This window comes from Schistocerca gregaria, chromosome 3 (genome assembly GCF_023897955.1).
Source record: "Schistocerca gregaria isolate iqSchGreg1 chromosome 3, iqSchGreg1.2, whole genome shotgun sequence".
Lineage (NCBI taxonomy): Eukaryota > Metazoa > Arthropoda > Insecta > Orthoptera > Acrididae > Schistocerca > Schistocerca gregaria.
In genome coordinates this window covers 554680649-554702420 of record NC_064922.1, presented here as the reverse complement: position 1 = coordinate 554702420, position 21772 = coordinate 554680649, and the positions used below count along the sequence as shown (strand labels likewise).

Genomic DNA, 21772 nt, shown 5'->3' with positions numbered 1-21772 from the left:
TCCCCTCTTTCATCCACAATCGAATGGGGAAGCTGAGCGCATGATGTACACATTTAAGACACAGATGAAAAAGTATGTGCACGAATTTCCTGCGGAGCAGGCATTGACGTTTTTCCTGACAGCATACGGGCCACACTGATGGGAGAATGCACCCCTGCAGAGCTCCTCCATGGGCGCCAAACTAGGACTCTGCTGCACCTCCTCCAGCCTGGTCCTCACCAGTATTCGCAAAACGGAGTACCTGGCTTTCCACTAGGTATGTTGGTCTGGGCACTTGGGTTTAGTCGCAATCCACGTTGGATACTGGCGGTGGTCCTGCGCCGAAATAGCGGTCAGATCTACACCTTACAGGCAGGGGAACAGGAGGTACGTCGTCACCAAAATCAGCTACGTCCACATTTGGGCTCCCACCCTCCGACCCCTTGGGCACTTGCTTCCCTATTGCCAGCACCTGTGTTGGTTTCTCTGGGGACGTCACCGCCCCTCCCTGCTGTGACTCTGCCGCAGTGTGATGGTTCTCAGCCTTGGCAGCCTCCAGTAGCTCCAGCACCAGCATTGACATTGTTAGAGATGCCCCGGCGGGAGCTGGCCCCCCTCGCAGGCCCGGTTTCTCAGGAGGCTGGTTCACCTATAGTCGTCCTTTCCCCATGGTCCCTGCCACTGGGTCTTGACCCTCCCGAGGTGGACCAGGATCCGGAGTTCGATGGCTTGTCTCCCTTTCTGTAGTGGGTTCCGGTGGTGGTATGACAGGGGCCTCTTTGTGTGGGTCACTTCCAGCTGTATTCGAAGGTTCCGGCTCGAGGGTTGGCAGATCCTCTCGACTCTAGCCTTCCGATGGACATGGAGGTCATTGCTCCTGCCCAACGCTCCACCTTCTGATGCAGTGGATCACAGTGGCTTCACCCCCCAAAGGAGGAGGAGTGCAGTAGCCACCAGAAAGATAGCGGGAGGCGCACATCGGCACGGCACGGCACGGCACGGCACGGCACGGACGGTAGTTGCCGCAAGTAGAGTCCCGTCCACCAGAGGGCATGGGAGAATTTGGCCGTGACCTCTGCTGGTGGATCAACAACAACAACAACTCAGGCAGCACAGGCCATGCCGATTCAGTTCACATCGGGCATGCCTAGGACACAGTTCCCGGTCTACGCTAAGTGAAGTGCGACGGAACGTGAACTGTGTTACAACACTACTCATAGCAGAAATTCCTGGCAATGTAGAAGTAAAGCTATCTTTAGTAAACAATGGAACAAATTATCAGGAGAGAGGTATGAGCGCCCATGATAGGAAACACAAATAACAAACAAATTCCAAATTATCCATTATCCATGATCGGGTGTAACTGGGTGTCAGACTACAACTTTAACCCAGACACCTAGCACACAGCTTCAGTTTGTCATAAATGTTCAGTACAGTGAACTCCTTACCTGAAGTAATGTATTTCTATCCATCTTTATAGATACTCCATAATATGGGGATGCCCGTTTGATATTTACTAGGAGGAGAGAAAAAATTAATTCATTCTTGGTATGAAAAGAAATGTTGTCTATAAAGGAACAGGATAGAGAATACAGTTCCTTTATCCCCATTCTGTTGTTTGATACATTCCTGTCTGTGCTGTGAATGGTGTGCCTCTTTATTTCTTACTTCCTATTACACAACACAAAAATGAATTCATGATAGTTGTCCATAATATCTTGCAGAAGAACCACAGTATATACTGACTCTCTCATACACAAGTAGCTTGACTTGAAAACTATACCTACTGTGTTGCACCTTGTTGGAAGATATGGGCAGAATCTGATGAAGTGACCAGCTTTTAGAGCACATGATAAAATTAGGGTTTGAGTAAATAGAAAATCATCAAAATTTTAATTATTCTGACACTTACTGTCTCACCTATCAGATAAAGAAACCACAGTTTGTGAAAATTAGCCAATCTATCAACTTCTGAATGCATATGCACCATCTTGCAGTACTGATTAATTTTTTGCTGTTCTTTCTTAGACACTTACCTAAATTAGAATATACAATAACAACCTCATTACTTCCATTAAGATGAGCTCTGCTTATTGTATCTGCATCAACATCAGTCCAGAAAATGGAATCTGTCTTAGAATCCCATGCCAATGCCACAGCTGACTGAACACCATCAAGTGGAATGACCATATCAACACTGTTGTTGCTGTCAGCATGAAGTTGACGAATTCGCAGATCTTTCTTTCTTGCAAATAGTAGGAGCTCATCCTGAGAAGCATCACACGTTCTCCTACGAATAATTATAAAACTCGTAAATTCTCTCAGTGTATCACAGTACTTAACTATGTGATATTCTTATGCTATTATGAATAAAACCCCAACAAAAGTGGTATAAACACAGAAAAACAATGCTCCCAGAGAGGAGGGCAAGCGTGCACACGCACACATGCGTGCGTGCACGCACTCTCTCTCTCTCTCTCTTTCTCTCTCTCTCTCTCTCTCTCTCTCTCTCTCACACACACACACACACACACACACACACACACACACACACACACACACACACACACACACACACACATATTTAATAGCTATGCAATGAGCAAGTTTCATGTGTCTATTGACTGCTCGGGGACACTCCTATATAGTGAGCTACTGTCTTTGTTGACATGATTTTGTATATTTCAAATTCTTTCACACCAAAACACTAAAAAGTAAAGGAGATAGCTGTAGTGCAGATCAAAGTACAGTTTGTTCCTTGATTTTACTTTTATTCTCTATTTTTCCTTGTTGTGAAGACAGTGTCATAAGTTGGAAGACATAGAAATATGAAGTTTAAATACATGATGTATATAGTAGTAAATCTGTTTAACTACACAAGGCTCCCCTTGATGCAATACATGACAAATGTGAGGGTTAAATGTTGACTTAACTTATCTATGTGTTAAGTAGCTATTATCTACCCGAGACTGAAACAGAAATGCCACCTTTATAATATGTTAAACGCTATAACAAAGTATATAACAGACACTTACTGAAATAAAATCTAATGAGTTTATTTTATTTTATAACAACCCATATTATTAGAATTTGCTCTTATTAATTTCATTCTGAAGCTATTCTTTACAATATTTAGGATTAAAATTTTCCAACATTTTTGGGAGATGACTATCAGTCACATACCATCTTCACAGATTTGAGTTAAAAAACAGTTTAACCCACAACATCACATCTGTCATGATTCACATAATGGCCATGTCTCACGCATAGACCTTGTCATGAACTCCAGCATACAACAAAGGATTTTTAGAAGCAAACATCCTAATAACAAGTGTAAACAGAGAGGTACTCTCTGCTGCTTTGTTTACATTTTTGTTATTAGTGAAATGAAATGTTGTGTGGCTAGGGCCTCCTGTCAGGTATACTGGTTGCCTGGTACAAATATTTTTAGTTGGCACCCCTTCGGCAACTTGAGTCTCAATGGGGATGAGATGATGATGAAGACAACACAACACCCAGTCCCTGAGTGGAGAAAAATCTCCAACCTAACTGGGAATCGAACCTGGGCCCCTTCACATGGCATTCCATTGTGTTGACCACTCAGCTACCAAGGTTATTAGTATGTTTGCTTCTAAAATTCCTGTGTTGTATACTGGAATTTGTGACATGCTCTACACATGAGACATGGCCATTATGTACGTCATCACAGATGTGATGTTGTGGCTGAAATTGTTTTAACCCTAATCCATGAAGATGGTCTATGACTGAAACAAGTTGATATTTGGGTTTCAAATATCAGCAGCTGATGGTGAAACATGCATTTTATACAATAAAATTTTCATAAATCAATATAATGTCCTCTCACCCGTCTGGTTGCCGTTTGAGTCCCATTGGACAAACACATTGGTAGCTGCTTCTGTTTGGTAGGCACATGTGTGAACAGGCAAAATTTCCATCAGGACCCATACATCTGTTTCGGTACTGTGGCTGTCGCTGAGGATGATAGCTGTAACAAATGTGCTTCAAGTTACAAAGATATCTACCTTTCTCTCTGTCTCACACAACACACTATATATGTCACATATAGGAACATCATGCACATGATAATTTTGGCAAACTTATTCTCACTTCTACAGTGCACTTCCTCTCACTGGTTTCCATTATTTTGTCATCAGCCTTATAACTCATTTCATGCTGCCCCATCCAGGGTCAACCTCTTCATCTAAGAATTGTATTTACACCCAAGATCCTCAGTTATTTGTTATATGAATTGCTGTTCACAACAGTTTAAATGCTACAGACAGAAAGTGCTAAGTGTACTATTTCTCCACAAATAGGCATTCTTACACTGCGAAAAACAGAGATTAAGCATTATATTTTTCTTAAGTAGAAAGAAAAACTATTAGGACACCATAACCAGATTGGCTGACTTTGACCCATTTTCAAAAAAGGTTTTCTGCTACACACGGTACTTCAATTTAATTACTTTACTAATTACATTACACTATTTATCTTTATTTTTTAGGCATTTCTTGACATTGACATTATTTTCAGTGGTGGTTTATATGACTGCTAACAGCAGGGGTAGCTATGGGGAGTCCAGTTACACCAAATGTCACCAACATCTAAACAGAACATTTTGAGGATGAAGCTTGGAATCAACCCAGTGGAAACCTACCATTCCATGTTGATGACACTTTCATCATATGGTCATGAACAAGGTGCTCAAAATATTGGTACATATGTCTCACATCATCCCCAACAATGAGAGTCTCAACCATGAACTTGAACATCGATGGGCAGTGTTCTAGAAGAACAGCTGCCTGGAGTGGCAAATTTGGAGCCCTGTGTGCTATACTGACTGTATGACCAGTGGAATCAGAAGAGGAACCACAGGAAGATGTGGCCATTGTGTTTATTACAGTTTATGACACATTATATGGAAAGGTAGGAGGAATTCTCCAATAACACCAAGTGAAGACAGGCTTCTGGCCACCAGCTTTAATATGGGTGCTGCTTGGCAGTGTCAAAGATGACCTTGAACTAGAAATTTGGGTTCTCTCAGATCCCCTGCCAATGTGGGTTGAAATGTATAGGGTACTCAGTGCACACTGTTGAAGATCACTGCCAAGAATACCAACAGCAGACCATACTGTGGCAGTCTAACAAGTTGGCAGTCACAGAACACATTCTATTGGAATTACACAGAATAGATTACGACCATCCTACGCTTATGACACAGATATCTAACTTTTGTACTGTGTCATTGAAGTATCTGTCGAGATTCAAGTAAGGGAACCACTGATCAATTGTGACAGTGTCTATATCCTTAGTAAAGCCTGCTAACTTGCACATAGTCTGATGAAGGAAGGAAATATCCCACAATGAACTGTCTTTGGGAGCAGGCAGAGTAACAGCAGATATGCCACCATGTCTTGTCCCTGGACACGAGCCTCAGACAGAGTGACCTGTTGGCAAGAGGAGATGCTGGACATGTGCCCTCCCTTAGGCATGAACTGAGGATGGTAGGGAAGAGACACAAGCACAGTGCCAGCTTCTAAGCAGTCAGTTCATCAACACATCTGATGATGGCAGCATTGTCAGTTTTTGAAATACTATGCCCATTGAACACTGACACCTAACCATTCAACTGTGAACAATTTCATCCTTAACAATCAACATAAAATGGATATGGAGCCAAACCATACTGTAAAATTACTATCATTAAATGGGTAAAACTAATGTTTAATCCATAGAGGCAGTAGCCTTCCTCTGTGTCTATAAAGGAAGAAACAGGTGTACAGCAGTGACAAAGGTCCACTTATATTTTGCCATGATCTTTGTACTGGGAAGCCATTAAAAATGAAAATAAATAAGTAAATAAAGAAAATAGCTTTTTGAAAAGGTTCCTATGGTGAAAGCAAGTACCAATGGCTCATCTAAGCACCTCAATCAGGTCACCGATGCCTAATATCACAATGTCGGGGCCATCCCCTCACAAAATCATCAATGGGTATGAACAACTGATACTGTAGGCATCCAAGACTCTTGATTTCGGTGTAGTATACAAAGAAAAGTCAAATGAAAATGAGACAGAGGGAAAAATAAGTAAACTGTTTATTATTTCAAGAACAATCACCATAACTGTTGATAGATTTATCACACTGTGAGACAAAAACAGTCGGTGCATTCATGCAAAAATAATTGTCAATGCCTACAGAACCATGAGTGTGCCCAGGCATGCAAATCAATGGTCATGAATGTCTTTCTTCAGGGCTGCAAACATATAGAAATCACAGGGAGAGATTGGTGCAGTGTGGAGGATTTGTAAGAGCTTCCCAGCAAAACTTCTGCTGAATAGTTGAAATAACCTTAGCAAAGATTACTTACTAGCTGCTACTGAATGGCAAGTCAAGACAGAAGGTGACTAGGTTGAGTCTCAAGTGAAACATAGGAGGAGAGGGCAAATCTCTAGAAACTCCATTGTCACCTGAAGAAGTGGGAAGAGCAGTGTGAGAACAAAGAAAATAAAGCAGCACACCCTGATGACATATGAACTGAACAAATAAAGCAGTTTGGTCCAAAAACTAAAGAATAGCTAGTCAGGATTCCAAACAAATGTTTGGAAACATTTCAGATTCCCAAACTGTTGAGTAAAGTGCAAGTAGTAAAATTACTAAAGCTGGCATAGAGCCAACAGATCCAAAAACAATCCATTCTATTTTCTTAATCTGCCATCTATATAAGTTATTTGGAACAATCACACTGTCAAGAATGGCAGCCAAAACCGACACAAGACTTATACCTGAACAAGCTGGATTCAGACCAGGGAAAACATCTTGACTTAACACATTGAAGATTTTGAAAGGAAACTGACAATAGCTGCTCTCTTTGTTGACCTTCCTGTTGCATATGATACAGTAAACCATCAACATCTCCTCACAAAATTATACGAAATAACAAAGGACATTCAACTGCCTTACTCGTTAAGACGCATATTGCAGAATTGAAGATTCTATGTTGCCCTCCAAAGGAAGAAAAGTAAATGGAGAAACCAAAAGAATGGATTACCACAAGGTAGTGTTGTTTCCACTATTTTGTACAAAATGTACACAAATGACCAGCCACACCAGCAGGAAATAAAGAGATACGTATATGAAGATGGTACTGCCACTATTGCTCAAGGAAGAACATTTGGAGAGCTTGAAAGAAAACTGACACAGTATTTGCATTTGCATTCCTTGGGGGGCTACTATGATGAAAAGAAAAAAAAGAAAAAAAAAACACACAAATATGTTCATTCCACCAGTGTAATAGAGAAGTCTCAAGACAGTTGGAAATAGAACAGAGAGGGGTTAGGTCACAACTACATTGTGCACTGTTATTTAAAAAACACTGCACTGATCTCAAAGGAAAAATATGTGCAAGAAAAATATCATGTGTAAACTGACTGGTTCAACATGGGGAGCACAATCTAAAGTTCTTCAGTCATCAGCAATGGAGGTGTTTTGCAGCCAGAGAATATGTGGCACCAGTGTGGGAGGTGTCTAGCCACCCTAAACAAGTAGATGTCACTTTAAATGAGACTGTCAGGATTGTCACCAGAGGCCTGCACCTGACCATAAAATGTACCCACCTGCAGCCACAGCACCACAAAACATTAGGCACAAAGCAGCCAGTGAAATAGAGGGAAGAAAGCAAGAAACTGGCCCGTGGCACTTAATACATAACCACCAAACTGTTACAATTTATCTTAAGTCAAGAATGAGCTTTATCAAACAGAGATTACTGCCAGAAGGCCAACCTAAGACATGTCAACTATCTTTATAGTTGGACTTTCTGCAAAATACAAACTTGCACCCCAAAGAGGAAATCACACAATGGGAGCAATGTAAATATAGTACACTGAGAGCACTGAACAGATAATAAAAAGGAGTTCCAAAATGCAAAGTAAACATGGTTAAGTGGGGCTACTCTGAAGATGACCAGTGTGAATCTGGAAAAACACAGATGATTGAACACCTGCTAATGTGCCCACGGATGGACCACGTTTACACTGAGGAAGATCTATTATTGTGCAATGATAAGACCATGAAAGCTGCAGAATTTTCAAGGAAGAGATTTTAGATGCTCTTGCCCCAGCACAGAAAGTAAGTACCTTGGAAACACATGGGTCGGTATTATCCTGCTACATAATGGTGACATCCTTCAACATTCCTGGATATTCAGACTTGATAGTGTGCTTCAATTTTGAAACATGCCCACATGTACACAGGCCCACATGTCTGTGTTATGACATTCAGGGTGCACCGCCCTTCCACAGTGTGCTTTAATTTCAGTACCATGTAGCCACATCATATACCACAACTGTGTGTCCATATTTCTCACCTTATTTATCACAACAACAAAAAAATGCGTTAAATGCCTGTATACTCTTAGCGCAATGCTTTGAGTTGTGCATTGCTCATTGTGTTCTTTTTTTATTCTGAAATGAGCGAAGAGACTAATACTGGTCCATCACAGAATTTAATTACAACCTTCACAACCCCCGGAATGATCAGTGATACTAGAGGGACATCCCTTACAAGTTCTGAACTGCATGTAGTGTGTTTTTTGAGATAAGATAGTTATAAAAAAAATGGGTAGTGGAGACTATTAGAGACAGCGCTGGTGGCTGACGTCTGCATGTGCTCGGGTGCAGTTCGGCATAATCATCTTCTGCTGCTGGTCTGGATTAGCAATCACTGGCGCCCCTAGCAGCTGGCAACCCATGTCGGCAGTTCCTATGTGAGTGACACATGTGCTTTTTATATTTTTTTAAATAAAAAATGCATGAATAAGCCTCAAACGAATAATTGGGAGTACACCTTATTATAAATTCTTAGGTGTTTATACTGATAAGATACTGGAATGGAAGTCACATGTTACAGATCATCTTAAGAATCTGGGAAGATTAGGGATAATATCTGAGTTTGGAGATGACTATGTTAAATAGTTGACTTTCCTATTTTTCATTCACTAATGTCTTACGCTACCGTATCCCACGGCAACTTGTCATTGAGCCAGAATGTGTTGGCTGCACAGAAGCCTGTAATAAGAATAATATGTGGTGTCCACTCTTGACACTCTTGTAGACATCTCTCTAAACAGTTTGAGCACACTGACAACAGGTCTCAGAACATTTACTACCTTATGAAGTGTGCTATCAACAATCAACTACAATACTTTCTGAAAACAGAAGTTCTACAGCTGTAATGTATTGTTTATTTTACTCAGTTATACTTCACTCTCTGAAATTAGTTTCAGAGTTGCAGCCCAATTCTCAGATGCTAAATCTTTGTTTAACTTCAGGCTACAAATCAAATAGCTGCAACTGAGGAGTGTGCAAAGCATTAATAGTTTAATGGTCACACATGCTGTTGTGACAGATTTCTGTTTCCTGTTTTATTCACATGACAAATAGTGGGAGGCTTGAGGGCCAATCTGATGATTATTAGATGCAACACAGTGTGCCAATAATACTTCATGTCATATGCCAGCAAGCGGAATAATTTAAAGGTTTCTACCCTGTGATAATTTTAATATCACAGCACAAGAGCCTTCAATAGTATGGTTTCTAAGACAATCCAAGTGGTTAGCTGATGGCATTAATAACATGATGCTGGGACTTACAGAGGGCAGTTCCTCACTGTAATGTTCATGGCCTTTGCATGTATCTAGTGTTATGACTGGTGTTTGTTTTAACATTAACCACATATAGATAATCCCATCTTAGCATCTTCTATGCGAGATGGCAATGTAAGCAAATATCGTCTTTAGAATAGCATGACAAGGAGTTCTGGCATAACATAATGTAGTGTCATTTGATGTCTTGCATATTTGACACAGTGGGCTGCAGTGTGGTAGCTTTTAGTAACTGTGTATTCTCTCATCAAACATTTACATGGACTGATGTTTGAAAAAAAGTTAAAATTTTAGGGCGTCAGCTCCCATGGCAGATGCTAACTGGTACTGTTCTCCATGTTTTCTTAATCCATATCATCTACAATTTGTACAGAAACTAGATGGCAGTTATAAGAGTCGAGGGACATGAAAGGGAAGCAGTGGTTGGGAAGGGAGTGAGACAGGGTTGTAGTCTCTCCCCGATGTTATTCAATCTGTATATTGAGCAAGCAGTGAAGGAAACAAAAGAAAAATTTGGAGTAAGTATTAAAATCCATGGAGAAGAAATAAAAACTTAGAGGTTCGCCGATGATATCGTAATTCTGTCAGAGACAGCAAAGGACTTGGAAGAGCAGTTGAACGAAATGGATAGTGTCTTGAAAGGAGGATTTAAGATGAACATCAACAAAAGCAAAATGAGGATAATGGAATGTAGTCGAATTAAGTCGAGTGATGCTGAGGGAATTAGATTAGGAAATGAGACACTTAAAGTAGTAAAGGAGTTTTGCTATTTGGGGAGCAAAATAACTGATGATGGTCGAAGTAGAGAGGATATAAAATGTAGACTGGCAATGGCAAGGAAAGCGTTTGTGAAGAAGAGAAATTTGTTAACATCGACTATAGATTTAAGTGTCAGGAAGTCGTTTGTGAAAGTATTTGTATGGAGTGTAGCCATGTATGGAAGTGAAACATGGACGATAAATAGTTTAGACAAGAAGAGAATAGAAGCTTTCGAAATGTGGTGCTACAGAAGAATGCTGAAAATTAGATGGGTAGATCACATAACTAATGAGGAAGTATTGAATAGGATTGGGGAGAAGAGAAGTTTGTGGCACAACTTGACCAGAAGAAGGGATCGGTTGGTAAGACATGTTCTGAGGCATCAAGGGATCACCAATTTAATATTGGAGGGCAGCGTGAAGGGTAAAAATCGTAGAGGGAGACCAAGAGATGACTACACTAAGCAGATTCAGAAGGATGTAGGTTGCAGTAGGTACTGGGAGATGAAGAAGCTTGCACAGTATAGAGTAGCATGGAGAGCTGCATCAAACCAGTCTCAGGACTGAAGATGATAACAACAACAACAACAACAACAATCATGTGTTTACATTATGATTGCAGTAGTAGAAGATTAAAATTTCATAATGAAATTTGAAAGAATGGATACAGTTTGTTCCTTTTATTTAGTAGTTAATGAGGACTATGATACACTATTTTGTGGCAGCATGTTTGAATACATTACATTGTGACTATACCATTTGCTGTGGATGATTTGCATCGATACGGGATGGGAAACTAGTGACACCTACTGACTTCCTGAAATCTTGTCTGTAGTACATGCATTCAGTGAAGTTTCATCTGTTAAACGTATCACACATATAATAAGATTATGCCATATCTGATATATGACTATGTGTCAAGTGGATGTTACCCAAGTATGTCAGTGAAATTTTGCTTTGTAAGCATTTTTAGTGTGGATGTGATAAAATAAAAAAAAATACTTATTGCAGTATTAAGAACTGTGCATGTTACATAATGTTAATGTTATTTTCATGACATACTTCTTAATACTGCAATGTTCTGTAGGTCTTGTCTGAAAATGAATGGCTACTTTCAAAACTAGTCACCAGTACAAGCTACCTGCAACTAGGACAAATTTAAATAAAGGATTATTAAATCTAAGCTGCTGGTTGATCCACAACAAAATATTGGAATTACATAAATTATATATAGCAAGTGGAGGCAGGGAAACACACATACAAAAGGATTTAATTTTTATTAGCTTTCAGAGCCAGTGGGCCCTTCTTCTGGCAGAAGGGTTGAATAGGAAGGAAGAGGGTGAAGGAAAAGGACTGGAGAGGTTTAGGGAAAGGGGTACAGTTCAGAAAAGTCACCCAGAACCCCGGGTCAGGGGAAACTTAATGGATGGCATGAGAAGTCTTTCCTTCTCATCCTATCTGGTAAGTGTCCCATGACCCAGGTTCCAGATGACTTTTCTGACCTATACCCCTTTCCCTAAACCTCTCCAGTCCTTTTCCTTCACCCTCTTCTTTTCCCTTCAACTCTTCTGCCAGAAGAAGAAGCCACTGGTTCCCAAAGTTTGTAAAAGTTAAATGCTTTTGTGTGTGTCTTCTCCTGCTACCACTAGGTAAGTAGATTTTTTTATCTATCCATTTACATTATATTATCAATAACTGATTATTTTCATTGTTATAAATAAAAGGTTAACCTGTTGCCATGTTTTTCACAGAGAAAGTGTAATATAATTGAGGTATTCTCTGGACTTAATTGCAACAATGGAAATCAGGATACAAAGCATCAAATATTTGACATTGTGTTTTCATTCATTTCAATCCCTCATACACGGACAAAATTTCAGGCAAATAGAGACAGCATGATGTTGTTTTAGAATAAATGATGCGATAATGTACTTTGTACGGCTTACATACTGATTTGAACTGATAATACAGTACCACACTTAAGTTGTTCTTCTATCGATCACTGTATAGCATGAACAAGAAAACAACATTTTCCATATTTGACTATTAAACAGTCATTAAATCTAAAAGGACGTACTTAGACTGTAAAGTAACAAAATATATTTTCATTCAACAAAAATAATTAGTTTTCAAAGCAACAGCACACGGCAAAGGTGTTCCTGAAGGCATTATATATACAAATGAACATAAGGCATAATAATCCTCCTTAAAAACCTAGTATTAACACAATCATCCACAAAGTGAAAGAAATGCATTCAGTCAATTATATACATATGTAGGACATAACAGTGTCCTCAACAATGATCTGCAACAGTCTAGGCATGGTTACTACCGATCATGTGTCTATTTTTCATCCTGAGCAGCCATTGTCTATCGCACAAGAATAAGTGTCAACAATATTCTTCAGAATTTCTGCATTGTCTTCTCGAAGGAACTTGAGTATTGCAAAGTGTGTTGAATCATATTATTTTTTTTGTTCTTTTCTTTTCTTTTCTTTTCTTTTATATAAGCTATGTGTAAACTGAATGGGTTATAGGCGCCAACAAAGGTAATTAATTAGTTGTTTTGTGGCAAGGATAATGTTTTGGTGCATTGTTGGATGTCTGTATGAAACAAAATCAGCTCTTCAGTTTATTAATTCCTGTATCTTAACCCTTTTGTTTCAATAAGTGGTAGTGTACAGACGTATGCTTGGATCCATGATACCAGCATTGTTAAAAATGCATATTTCAACCGAACATTAAAAGTGTTATAAAAAGTTAATAGGAAAGCAAAATTTATTTGTGCATTTACAATATCCACTCCTATCTGTTCATCATTTACTAACTGCCAACATCATGCAACAAGAGGTTTGAAGCAGACAAGAAGATTTTACTCGATATCTGGAGGAGTGATCCTGCATCGACATTCTCACAATCAAGACCAGACACAATGGAATAAATGTGAAGCAGTATGTAATGCAAATTATGAATATTGACCTTGAATGTGTTGATACTGAAGGACTGTTGGTATTGGTATCACTTCAATTTCACCCAGGAGTGTGTACTGATTCATAAATTATCTTCAAATTTCTTTCAACTATTCTTTCTAATCAATTTTTTTCAATTATTCAAGCAATTATTAATCAATTTGCATCCCCTCACCACATATCGGTATTCAGAAGATATCTTTCTTCTTTGCATCCTAATCCCAGAACAAAATGTCTTCACCATCGCCATGTCCATCTTCTGCATAGGCAATGTGCATCCTCGTTTCTTTATTTGGTGAGGACAGAATATTCCTGCATAATTAGGCAAGATGGAAATGTGTTTCCATTGTAATACAAAATTATGTATTTCTGTATTCCAAGTAGTGTCTTTCCTTTGGTTTTGTGACGTAATATGGTGGTAAAGCTGATGCCTAGTCCTCAATAATATCCACTCCTTTCATGACCTAAAAGGGTACTGGATTCTTTCTGCAGCTCTGAAGCACTGAAACATATTGGTGCACGTTCTCAATGTTTTCAATATTTCTTAACATTTTTCCAGACAGGCTGAAGTTATGGCCACATCAATTGTATGAATGTCCCCAAACTGGAGACACATGTCGCATGGTTATGTTGTTTGATTCTGAAATCCCAGCACAAAATCGTACCATGTTCATATTTTTATTCTGCTCTCCACATGAATCCAATAGAAGTATAATAGTCTTAATATTGTTTGGTCCCTGGAGTTTCCTACTTATCTTCATAAGAAGGAACAAACAGAATTTGAATATTTATTGTCAAACCTTTGAGAAAACAATGAAATTTACTTGACTGGTCATTGTGACAGTGAACATTAAGCACATAGAACCACAGTAGCCTCTTACAGAATTGTACAGTAATACAGTAATGCTTAGTTTAGGTAGAGGCAGGTTCTGTGTGTAATCAAACTCAAGCACTATGATATCTGTGTTGTCAAGTTTGCCTGACCTCAAATACCTGTCCTTGAGTTTATTGTACTTCACAATCTTTACCTTGTGTTCTTCATATTCATCTTTATGAAGGTAATTTGCATTAACACTCAATATAACTTCACACTCCCAGCAGAAATTGCAGGTATCAGTTCTTTGTTTTTGAAATGAATATGTATTATTTTCCCTACAGAACTTACATTAAGTTTTATACTTTATCTGGAGAACCATATTCAGTTCATGGAGAAAATGATCTATAAATGCTGTGAATAATTCTGCAACACGAAGATCAGGTTTGTCAAAATATTTCCTTTCAGACTTGCCTTGGCAATAATGTAGTGGTTTGAAAGGAAACTGTTCCCAGAGAGAACAGACCATGCCCCAAATTTTCACTGCAGTTTTACACTGTCTGTTGCTGTGTTTCCCTCTTTTGTGTTCTACTGTAAGAGTAGTATCATTCAACACCTTTAAAACGGTTTTCAAACAACTCGGTAACTCGCAAGATACTTTGGAATAGGGATTTACAGACTACTGCCATATTATTGTTGTATTTTAGACGGTATATATAGGTGGAACTACAATTTTGGCCAGACCTAGGTGCATTAGATGTTCTAGATAGTGTTTTCCTGTCAATTATACTTAACATCAATGTATCTTGTGTGTTCTTATCAACTAAGGCCAAAATCATTCATGGATCTGTTATTGATCTGTTGGTCATATTTTTAGATAGCATTCCTTTGGGCAACATTTCTTAGTGACTGCAAATTTCTTAGAACAGACTTTCTTACCAGTTTTCTGTGAAACATTACACTGTCCTGAATTTCTCTTCTTCTTCATGGCCTCTTTCTTCCACTTTCCTTTCTGAATTTTGTGTTTCCTTACAATTAGGTGGTTCTCATGATCACACTCTGTACTGGATATACTATCGTAATCACTTCCTATATTTTGTTTACAGTCACTATTTACTTCCTATGCATGTTGGCAAATGTAAATTCCATGGTACAGTTATCTCATCTCTGACAAATATGTCTCAGCACAGTGCACACACAACACAGGCATGAGTGGCATGGAAGCTGCATACTGGCAGTGGCAGTCAGTGGAATGATGACTTGGAACAGGATGATCAAATGTTTTTAGAGGGCATTCTGTCTGTCGTAGAGTGGTGATAATTTGTGTGCACAGAGACAGGTTTGTACAGATGCAACTACTGTAGAAAATGGAAAAACGACTTAGTGTATATTAAGTTGTTTTTCCAGGAAACACCTCATTTCTAAAACGAACACATTCCACATTATATTGTGAGGTCCCAGCTATGACCCATGCAGTTAACTAACTATATCAGTGGTGTGTATCATACCTGCGAATATCCATTGGAAAGTGAAGACCTGAGTGGAGCGTGCGAAGACCAGTTCCTGTGTGTTTATTGGCAGTTGAAATACTTTTAGTGTTCCAGTCAGTCCAGTACAGAGCATCTTCAAATAATGTAAGGGCAAATGGATGAGGTAAACCTTTAGTAAGAACCTGAAATGGTATGCAATTATTATTTTAGACTGTTAATATTATCTTACATGCTATTTAGAATGTCATTTCCAACCACCCTCCATTTATTTCTCTTTCACAAAATTTACTATTATTAATATAGCCAACACAATATTCTTTCAAAATATTATCCTCTTCAGTTGTACATGAAATTGTATGATGAATTTACCTACAATTAGCTCAGACTTAAGATCAGTAATGGGATTATAACATTGTCCAACATTGTTTTTGCTCACTACCAATCTTAATCTCTCTTGTTACTAATTTATTTCAGAGCACCTTTTTATTTATATTTTTTGACAGGCTTTCATCATCTATGAGAAAAATAAATTTGCTATCACTTGTATGAATATTGACTATCTGCACATGTGCCTGTACTCAGCAGCTTTCTAAGTCCTTGCCCTTTAAAAAAAATGTATCTAGTCAATAAAATAGAAAGAAACTTCCACATGGGAAGAATATATTAAAAACAAAGATTCCAAGACTTACCAAGCGGGAAAGCGCCAGTAGACAGGCACAATGAACAAAACACACAAACACACACACAGAATTACTAGCTTTTGCAACTGATGGTTGCTTCTTCAGGAAAGAGGGAAGGAGAGGGAAAGACAAAAGGATGTGGGTTTTAAGGGAGAGGGTAAGGAGTCATTCCAATCCCGGGAGCGGATTGGGGAAAAAAGGACAGGTGTACACTCGCACACACACACACATATCCATCCGCACATACACAGACACAAGCAGACATATGTCTGTAATGTACAACATCCAAACAGTTAAAACTCACTCAGTCCTTATCTATGTACTGAATCTGACACTGTGATTAACAATGTACCACTTCTAACACACCCTTTCTGACACCTCCCCCTTCTTCTTTGTCTGTCCTCATCCTTACACAGCAAGTGGGTCTCTCTCATCCTGGCATCTGAGTGACCTGCCATTCCTTTTTAACCTTCCCCAACCTATGCCTCTTTCCTTCCCAACAAAGGAACTATTAGTTCTTAAAGTTAGGTAGTGTGTCGCTTCTATTTTTATTTGTGTCTGCTGGCAGTACTACACAGTTCATCTCCTGAAGGTAAGTGATAATGTACTACTGGCCTGCAATTCTGTCCCATAAATGTGACTGAAATCTCATATACTTGGAATGTGAAATACAGTTGTAGAGAGAACTGAAAATCAAAAATATGCCTAGGAACTTATATCCAGTTTGTGTTTTTGAGGGAAAGTTGCAGCAAAGAGAATAATTTGGTGACACAGTAACAATTTATTGTGCTTTTAAGCGTGCATGTAGAACTGGAAGACCTATCCTCCTGAGCTTCAATGATTAAAGTGCTTACAAAAACATTTTGGAAGTTTTCTACATCTACATACATACGCCACAAGATACAGTAGGTGCTTGGCAGAGGGTACCTTGTACCATGACTAGTCATTTCCTTTCCTGTTCCACACACAAATTGTGGAAGGGTAAGACAACTGTTTATGCACCTCTGTATGAGCCATAATTTCTCTTGTCTTCATGCAAAATATATGTTGATGGCAGTAAAACTGTTCTGCAATAAACTTCCAATACCAGTTCTCTAAATTTTCTCAATAACATTTGGTGAAAAAACATCATCTTACTTCCAGGAATTCCCGTTTGAGTTCATGAAGCATCTCTGTAATACTCATGTGTCGACTGAATCTACTGGTAACAAATCTAGCAGCCCACCTTTGAACTGTGTCGATGTGTTTCTTTAATCCGACCTGAAGGGGACCCTAAACACTCGAGCAATACTCAGCAATGGGTCACACTAGTGTTCTATAACAGGGCAGTTCAAAACATTCCAGAGCTTTGTTCACAAAATTTTTCCATGCTTACCTTTTATCATACATGGTATCCTTAGAAATACAGTTGTGGATTGGAGGAGTGTTCTTCTCACTCTCCTGTTCCTCCTATTATGAATTAAAAATAATGCCACAAATATTGTATGGACTGGAAATTGAGCTTCACCACGTGGCAACTCAAACTTGGAAAAAAATTCCCTGACAATTCCGGCTATGGGAAGCAAGATGGTGTTGTAAAAAGGTCTTGATAAATTAATGATGAGTGGGAGGGAGGGGAGCAGGAGTGAGCATCACACAGTAATGAGTTGTCTTTCCTCTCAGCTAAGTTACAGTAACCACAAGCAGTAGTTTGACTGCAGTTTATAAACTTCCATAATTCATACTGAGTAATATTCATGTAATTCACACACTTTCAAATTTTAAATTTTTTTGTGCTAACCTCACCCATAAATCATCAATCTACAATCATTTTGTTTGTGTGGAGTTTGCAGAATGTAAGCACCAAATTCTGAGTTTCATCCACTTTTCTAATCCAATGTGTAGATCTCACTTTCTGTAGCTTGTACACATATTGAATGACTGTAGGTTGATGTCTAGCGCTTAACAATCCAGTGATGATGAGGTCACGACGATGGAAAACATACTGTATTGGGGAAGGTCGAGTAAGAAAATCGGTCATGCTTTTTCAAATAAGCCATCCTGGCATAGGCCTTAATGAAGTTAGGAAAGCAACAGAAATTTTTTGTATTTTGATGGTTGGATGGGAATTTGAACCAACATCCTTCCAAATGCAAGTCCAGTACCTTATCATTGTGCCACATTGTTTGGTAGTAAAGTTAGAAATCAAATAATCAAACACATAAATGTCAAGTCCCTACCCTTGCTGTTATTTAATCATCTATTGACAAAAAACAGCAAGATGACTAATTCTACACCACAATAATTAATTACATGCTATATCTTGTGTGTCAATGCTGACTAAATTACATACTACAAATAAATATGTGATATTAGGTTTGCCCAAGATTTTTTTATTAAACTGTAGAGTGATAAATCAAAAACAGCACCTTTTTTCTTTCAGAGCCATCAAATTTTGAAGTCTCTATTACATGATGCTTGGCATCTGCCCAGTAAATTCTGCGCATGGCATAGTCAATGCAAAGTCCGTTTGGCCAAAACAGGGACTCACTTATGACAGCTCGTCTACTGCTTCCATCCATCTCAGCACGTTCAATTTTTGGGTTTGGACCTGTAAATTCAAGGGACTATCATGAAATATTATGAAAGTATAAATAGATTGTGATGGAAGTTAAGTGTATCAGTGTGCACAAATACTGTTAAATCAGATGCAACTGAGTAATAACAGTACAAAATATTATTTATTTGTACCCCAGTCTGTCCAAAAAATGAAAGCCTCTCCTGGATGCACAGCAATAGCTCGTGGTCGGTCTAAGTCATTTGATGCAATGATTGCACGATGAATTCCATCAAGTGTTGCTACTTCCACACGCCTTGTTTCAGAATCTGTCCAGAATAAAAGATTATGCACCCAGTCTACTGCAAGTCCACCAGGGCTCTCCAGACCCCATCGAATGACATCTAGAACACAGAAAATAATTTTAGGAATAACATATTTAATTTCTAGATAAGAAATTATAGCTGGTAACTTGCCAAACAAAAAAACAAGAAATGAGTGGACTTCAATGACTATTGGCTCATATATTCTAAAGTTTTGTTTGTACTGTAAAAATTATACATAATGAAAGTTCTTACTATCTTGATAGAAGCTCAACTAAACTACACGAATACTGTTGTACTCCAATAACTGGGGAACCTGATTCACAAGGACTTTAATGTGCATATATAGTGATTCAATTATAATTATACAAATGCAATACACATGTGAAAGTCTGAGAGGCTTATTGGATATAATAAGAAAAAAGATTTTCTGCTGGATCAGGACTCAAACCCAGATTTACTGCCTTTTGAAGGCAGTGTGCCACCAATGAGAGATTATCTGCATTTTGTGGCATGCACTCAGGAGAAGTAATAAGCCCAGAGTAATATAGTTGAATGTCTAGAAACCAATTATGAGGTTTATAAGAGCAATTCTCCTTTCCATCATGTAAATTTTCTTTAGCAATTCAGAATCATAAATGGTAAAATCACTGTCTTATGTGTAGTATACAGAATATTATCAGTGATTCAGTGCAGAAAATTATATTTGCTTTAATTCTTTACTCATGCATGCAACACTTATTTGTATTTCTAAAGGTGGATGAGTGTGGGATTCCTATGAGAGAGGTACATTGTATATTTATTGAACCTCAGTATCTGGATATCAATGTGTTACAAAGTGCATAAATCAGGTCAAACACCAATTGTCTCTCCAAAGAGTTATCAGGTGCATTTGCTCTGGTGTTTTGGCAGATATTTGCAATTTCACTTTTACAATCTGTAGCAGGAGACAGCCCAAACAAATACTGCTTATCATGCCTGTCATTTGATGCCCAGTATTGACAGAAAGTGTTGGAATATTCCCCATTACAAATAAAATTATTTTTAAAGCAGAATTTTACGTGTTTATTTGATTGATTGGTCTCAAATTAGTCTACTCCAATATTTGTTATCAGCATGAATTTATGGGAACAGTTAAACATGAAGAATAACCAGTACTCCAGCATCAATAGCATCATCCTGAACTGCGCTGACTGCTACTGCCATGCTGCAGTACGGCCCAGTCATTGCTAGAGTTTTACTGTCCCTGTTAACACATACCAATAAAATGAACATCACACCAGACTAATCTGAGATGGCTCTATCAAGTGGACACATAAAACACCATTTTAAAAATTATTTAGTTTTTAATGGGAAACAAACCAATGCTTTCTGCTGACACTGGGCATCGCATGAAAGATATGATGAGCAATGTTTGTTTGCGCTGACTCCAGCTACAGACCGCAAAACAAGACTGCAAATGTTTGCCAAAACACCACTGAAAATACACCTGACAATTCTTAGGAGAGACACACTGTTGCTAAAGTCAACATATGCATCCACACAAAAATAAGCACATTTTGTTTATTGATTCTTTTGTTTGAGAAAGTAATTAAGTTGTGTATTCTAGTTTAAAGATCATCAGCTTTTTAGCTTGAGTGACAAAGGATACCTTTGATTCCCTTCATCCTTACTACAGGTGAGTTATTCTCATTACAATGTCAAGAGAGTAACCTGGTTCTCCTTTGTAACCTTTCTAACTTATGCTTGTTTACACCTTGAGGAAGGAATTAATACTTCCAAAAGCTAGAATTAATGCTTTCACTTCTATACTTGTCTATAGGCAGTACTAGAAATTTACCTGCTGGAGGTAAGTAATGACCACCCATTCTATCTCTCTGTTATTTTACAGGTTTCTCAACTGAATTTTCCTTTTGGTGCCATTAAAGGACAATTACTATTATAATATTAGAGTATTTTGAAAATAATAGTCATTTTAAAATCCTTCTTATTGAGTTAGAAAGTAGAATTTCCAGAATGAACCCCCACCCCTCACTTTCACACACACACACACACACACACACACACACACACACACACACACACACACACACATACACAAAAGTAAACATTTAAATCTGTCATCATCTTTTGGGCATGCATCCAGGACAATATTTTTTTCCTTCCAATATTTCAGGAGACAATCATCTTCAAGGCGAGCTAGTGATAGAATTAAAAGTAGTTGACAATATTGTGGAGTAATAATTGTTTGTGCCTCAGGGATAAGACAGATGGCAAAGAGAGTGTCCATCATAAATAAAACTTCATGTGTCTAAGAACAGAACGTAACAAGCACCGCATCAACAAATCCACAGTGTCTATGAATTGTGTGGCTACTTATTAAAATGAATGGAATATGTTGGAATGCCAGGCAGTAAACACACAGAACAATAATTCCTCTGAGAATACAGACAAGAACAAATGGTTCTCATGAAGCTGGAAACTATCATATTGGTTATGCAGGTTGTCCTCTAATTGTATTTCCACAGCTTCCTTGACCA

The 21772-nt window shown here is 38.4% G+C and overlaps 1 protein-coding gene across 1 annotated transcript in view; it reads right to left on the bottom strand.

Annotated features, from left to right (window-relative positions):
• The window catches only part of LOC126354146 (low-density lipoprotein receptor-related protein 4), a 765275-nt gene that overhangs the window by 174924 nt on the left and 568579 nt on the right, over window positions 1–21772 (bottom strand). The window contains exons 14-18 of the mRNA XM_050003556.1: window positions 19104–19313; window positions 18782–18963; window positions 15712–15875; window positions 3845–3985; window positions 2016–2269 (exon numbers count right to left, since the gene is read on the bottom strand). Coding sequence (XP_049859513.1) covers window positions 2016–2269; window positions 3845–3985; window positions 15712–15875; window positions 18782–18963; window positions 19104–19313 — 951 coding nt within the window. The remainder of the gene's footprint in view (window positions 1–2015; window positions 2270–3844; window positions 3986–15711; window positions 15876–18781; window positions 18964–19103; window positions 19314–21772) is intronic.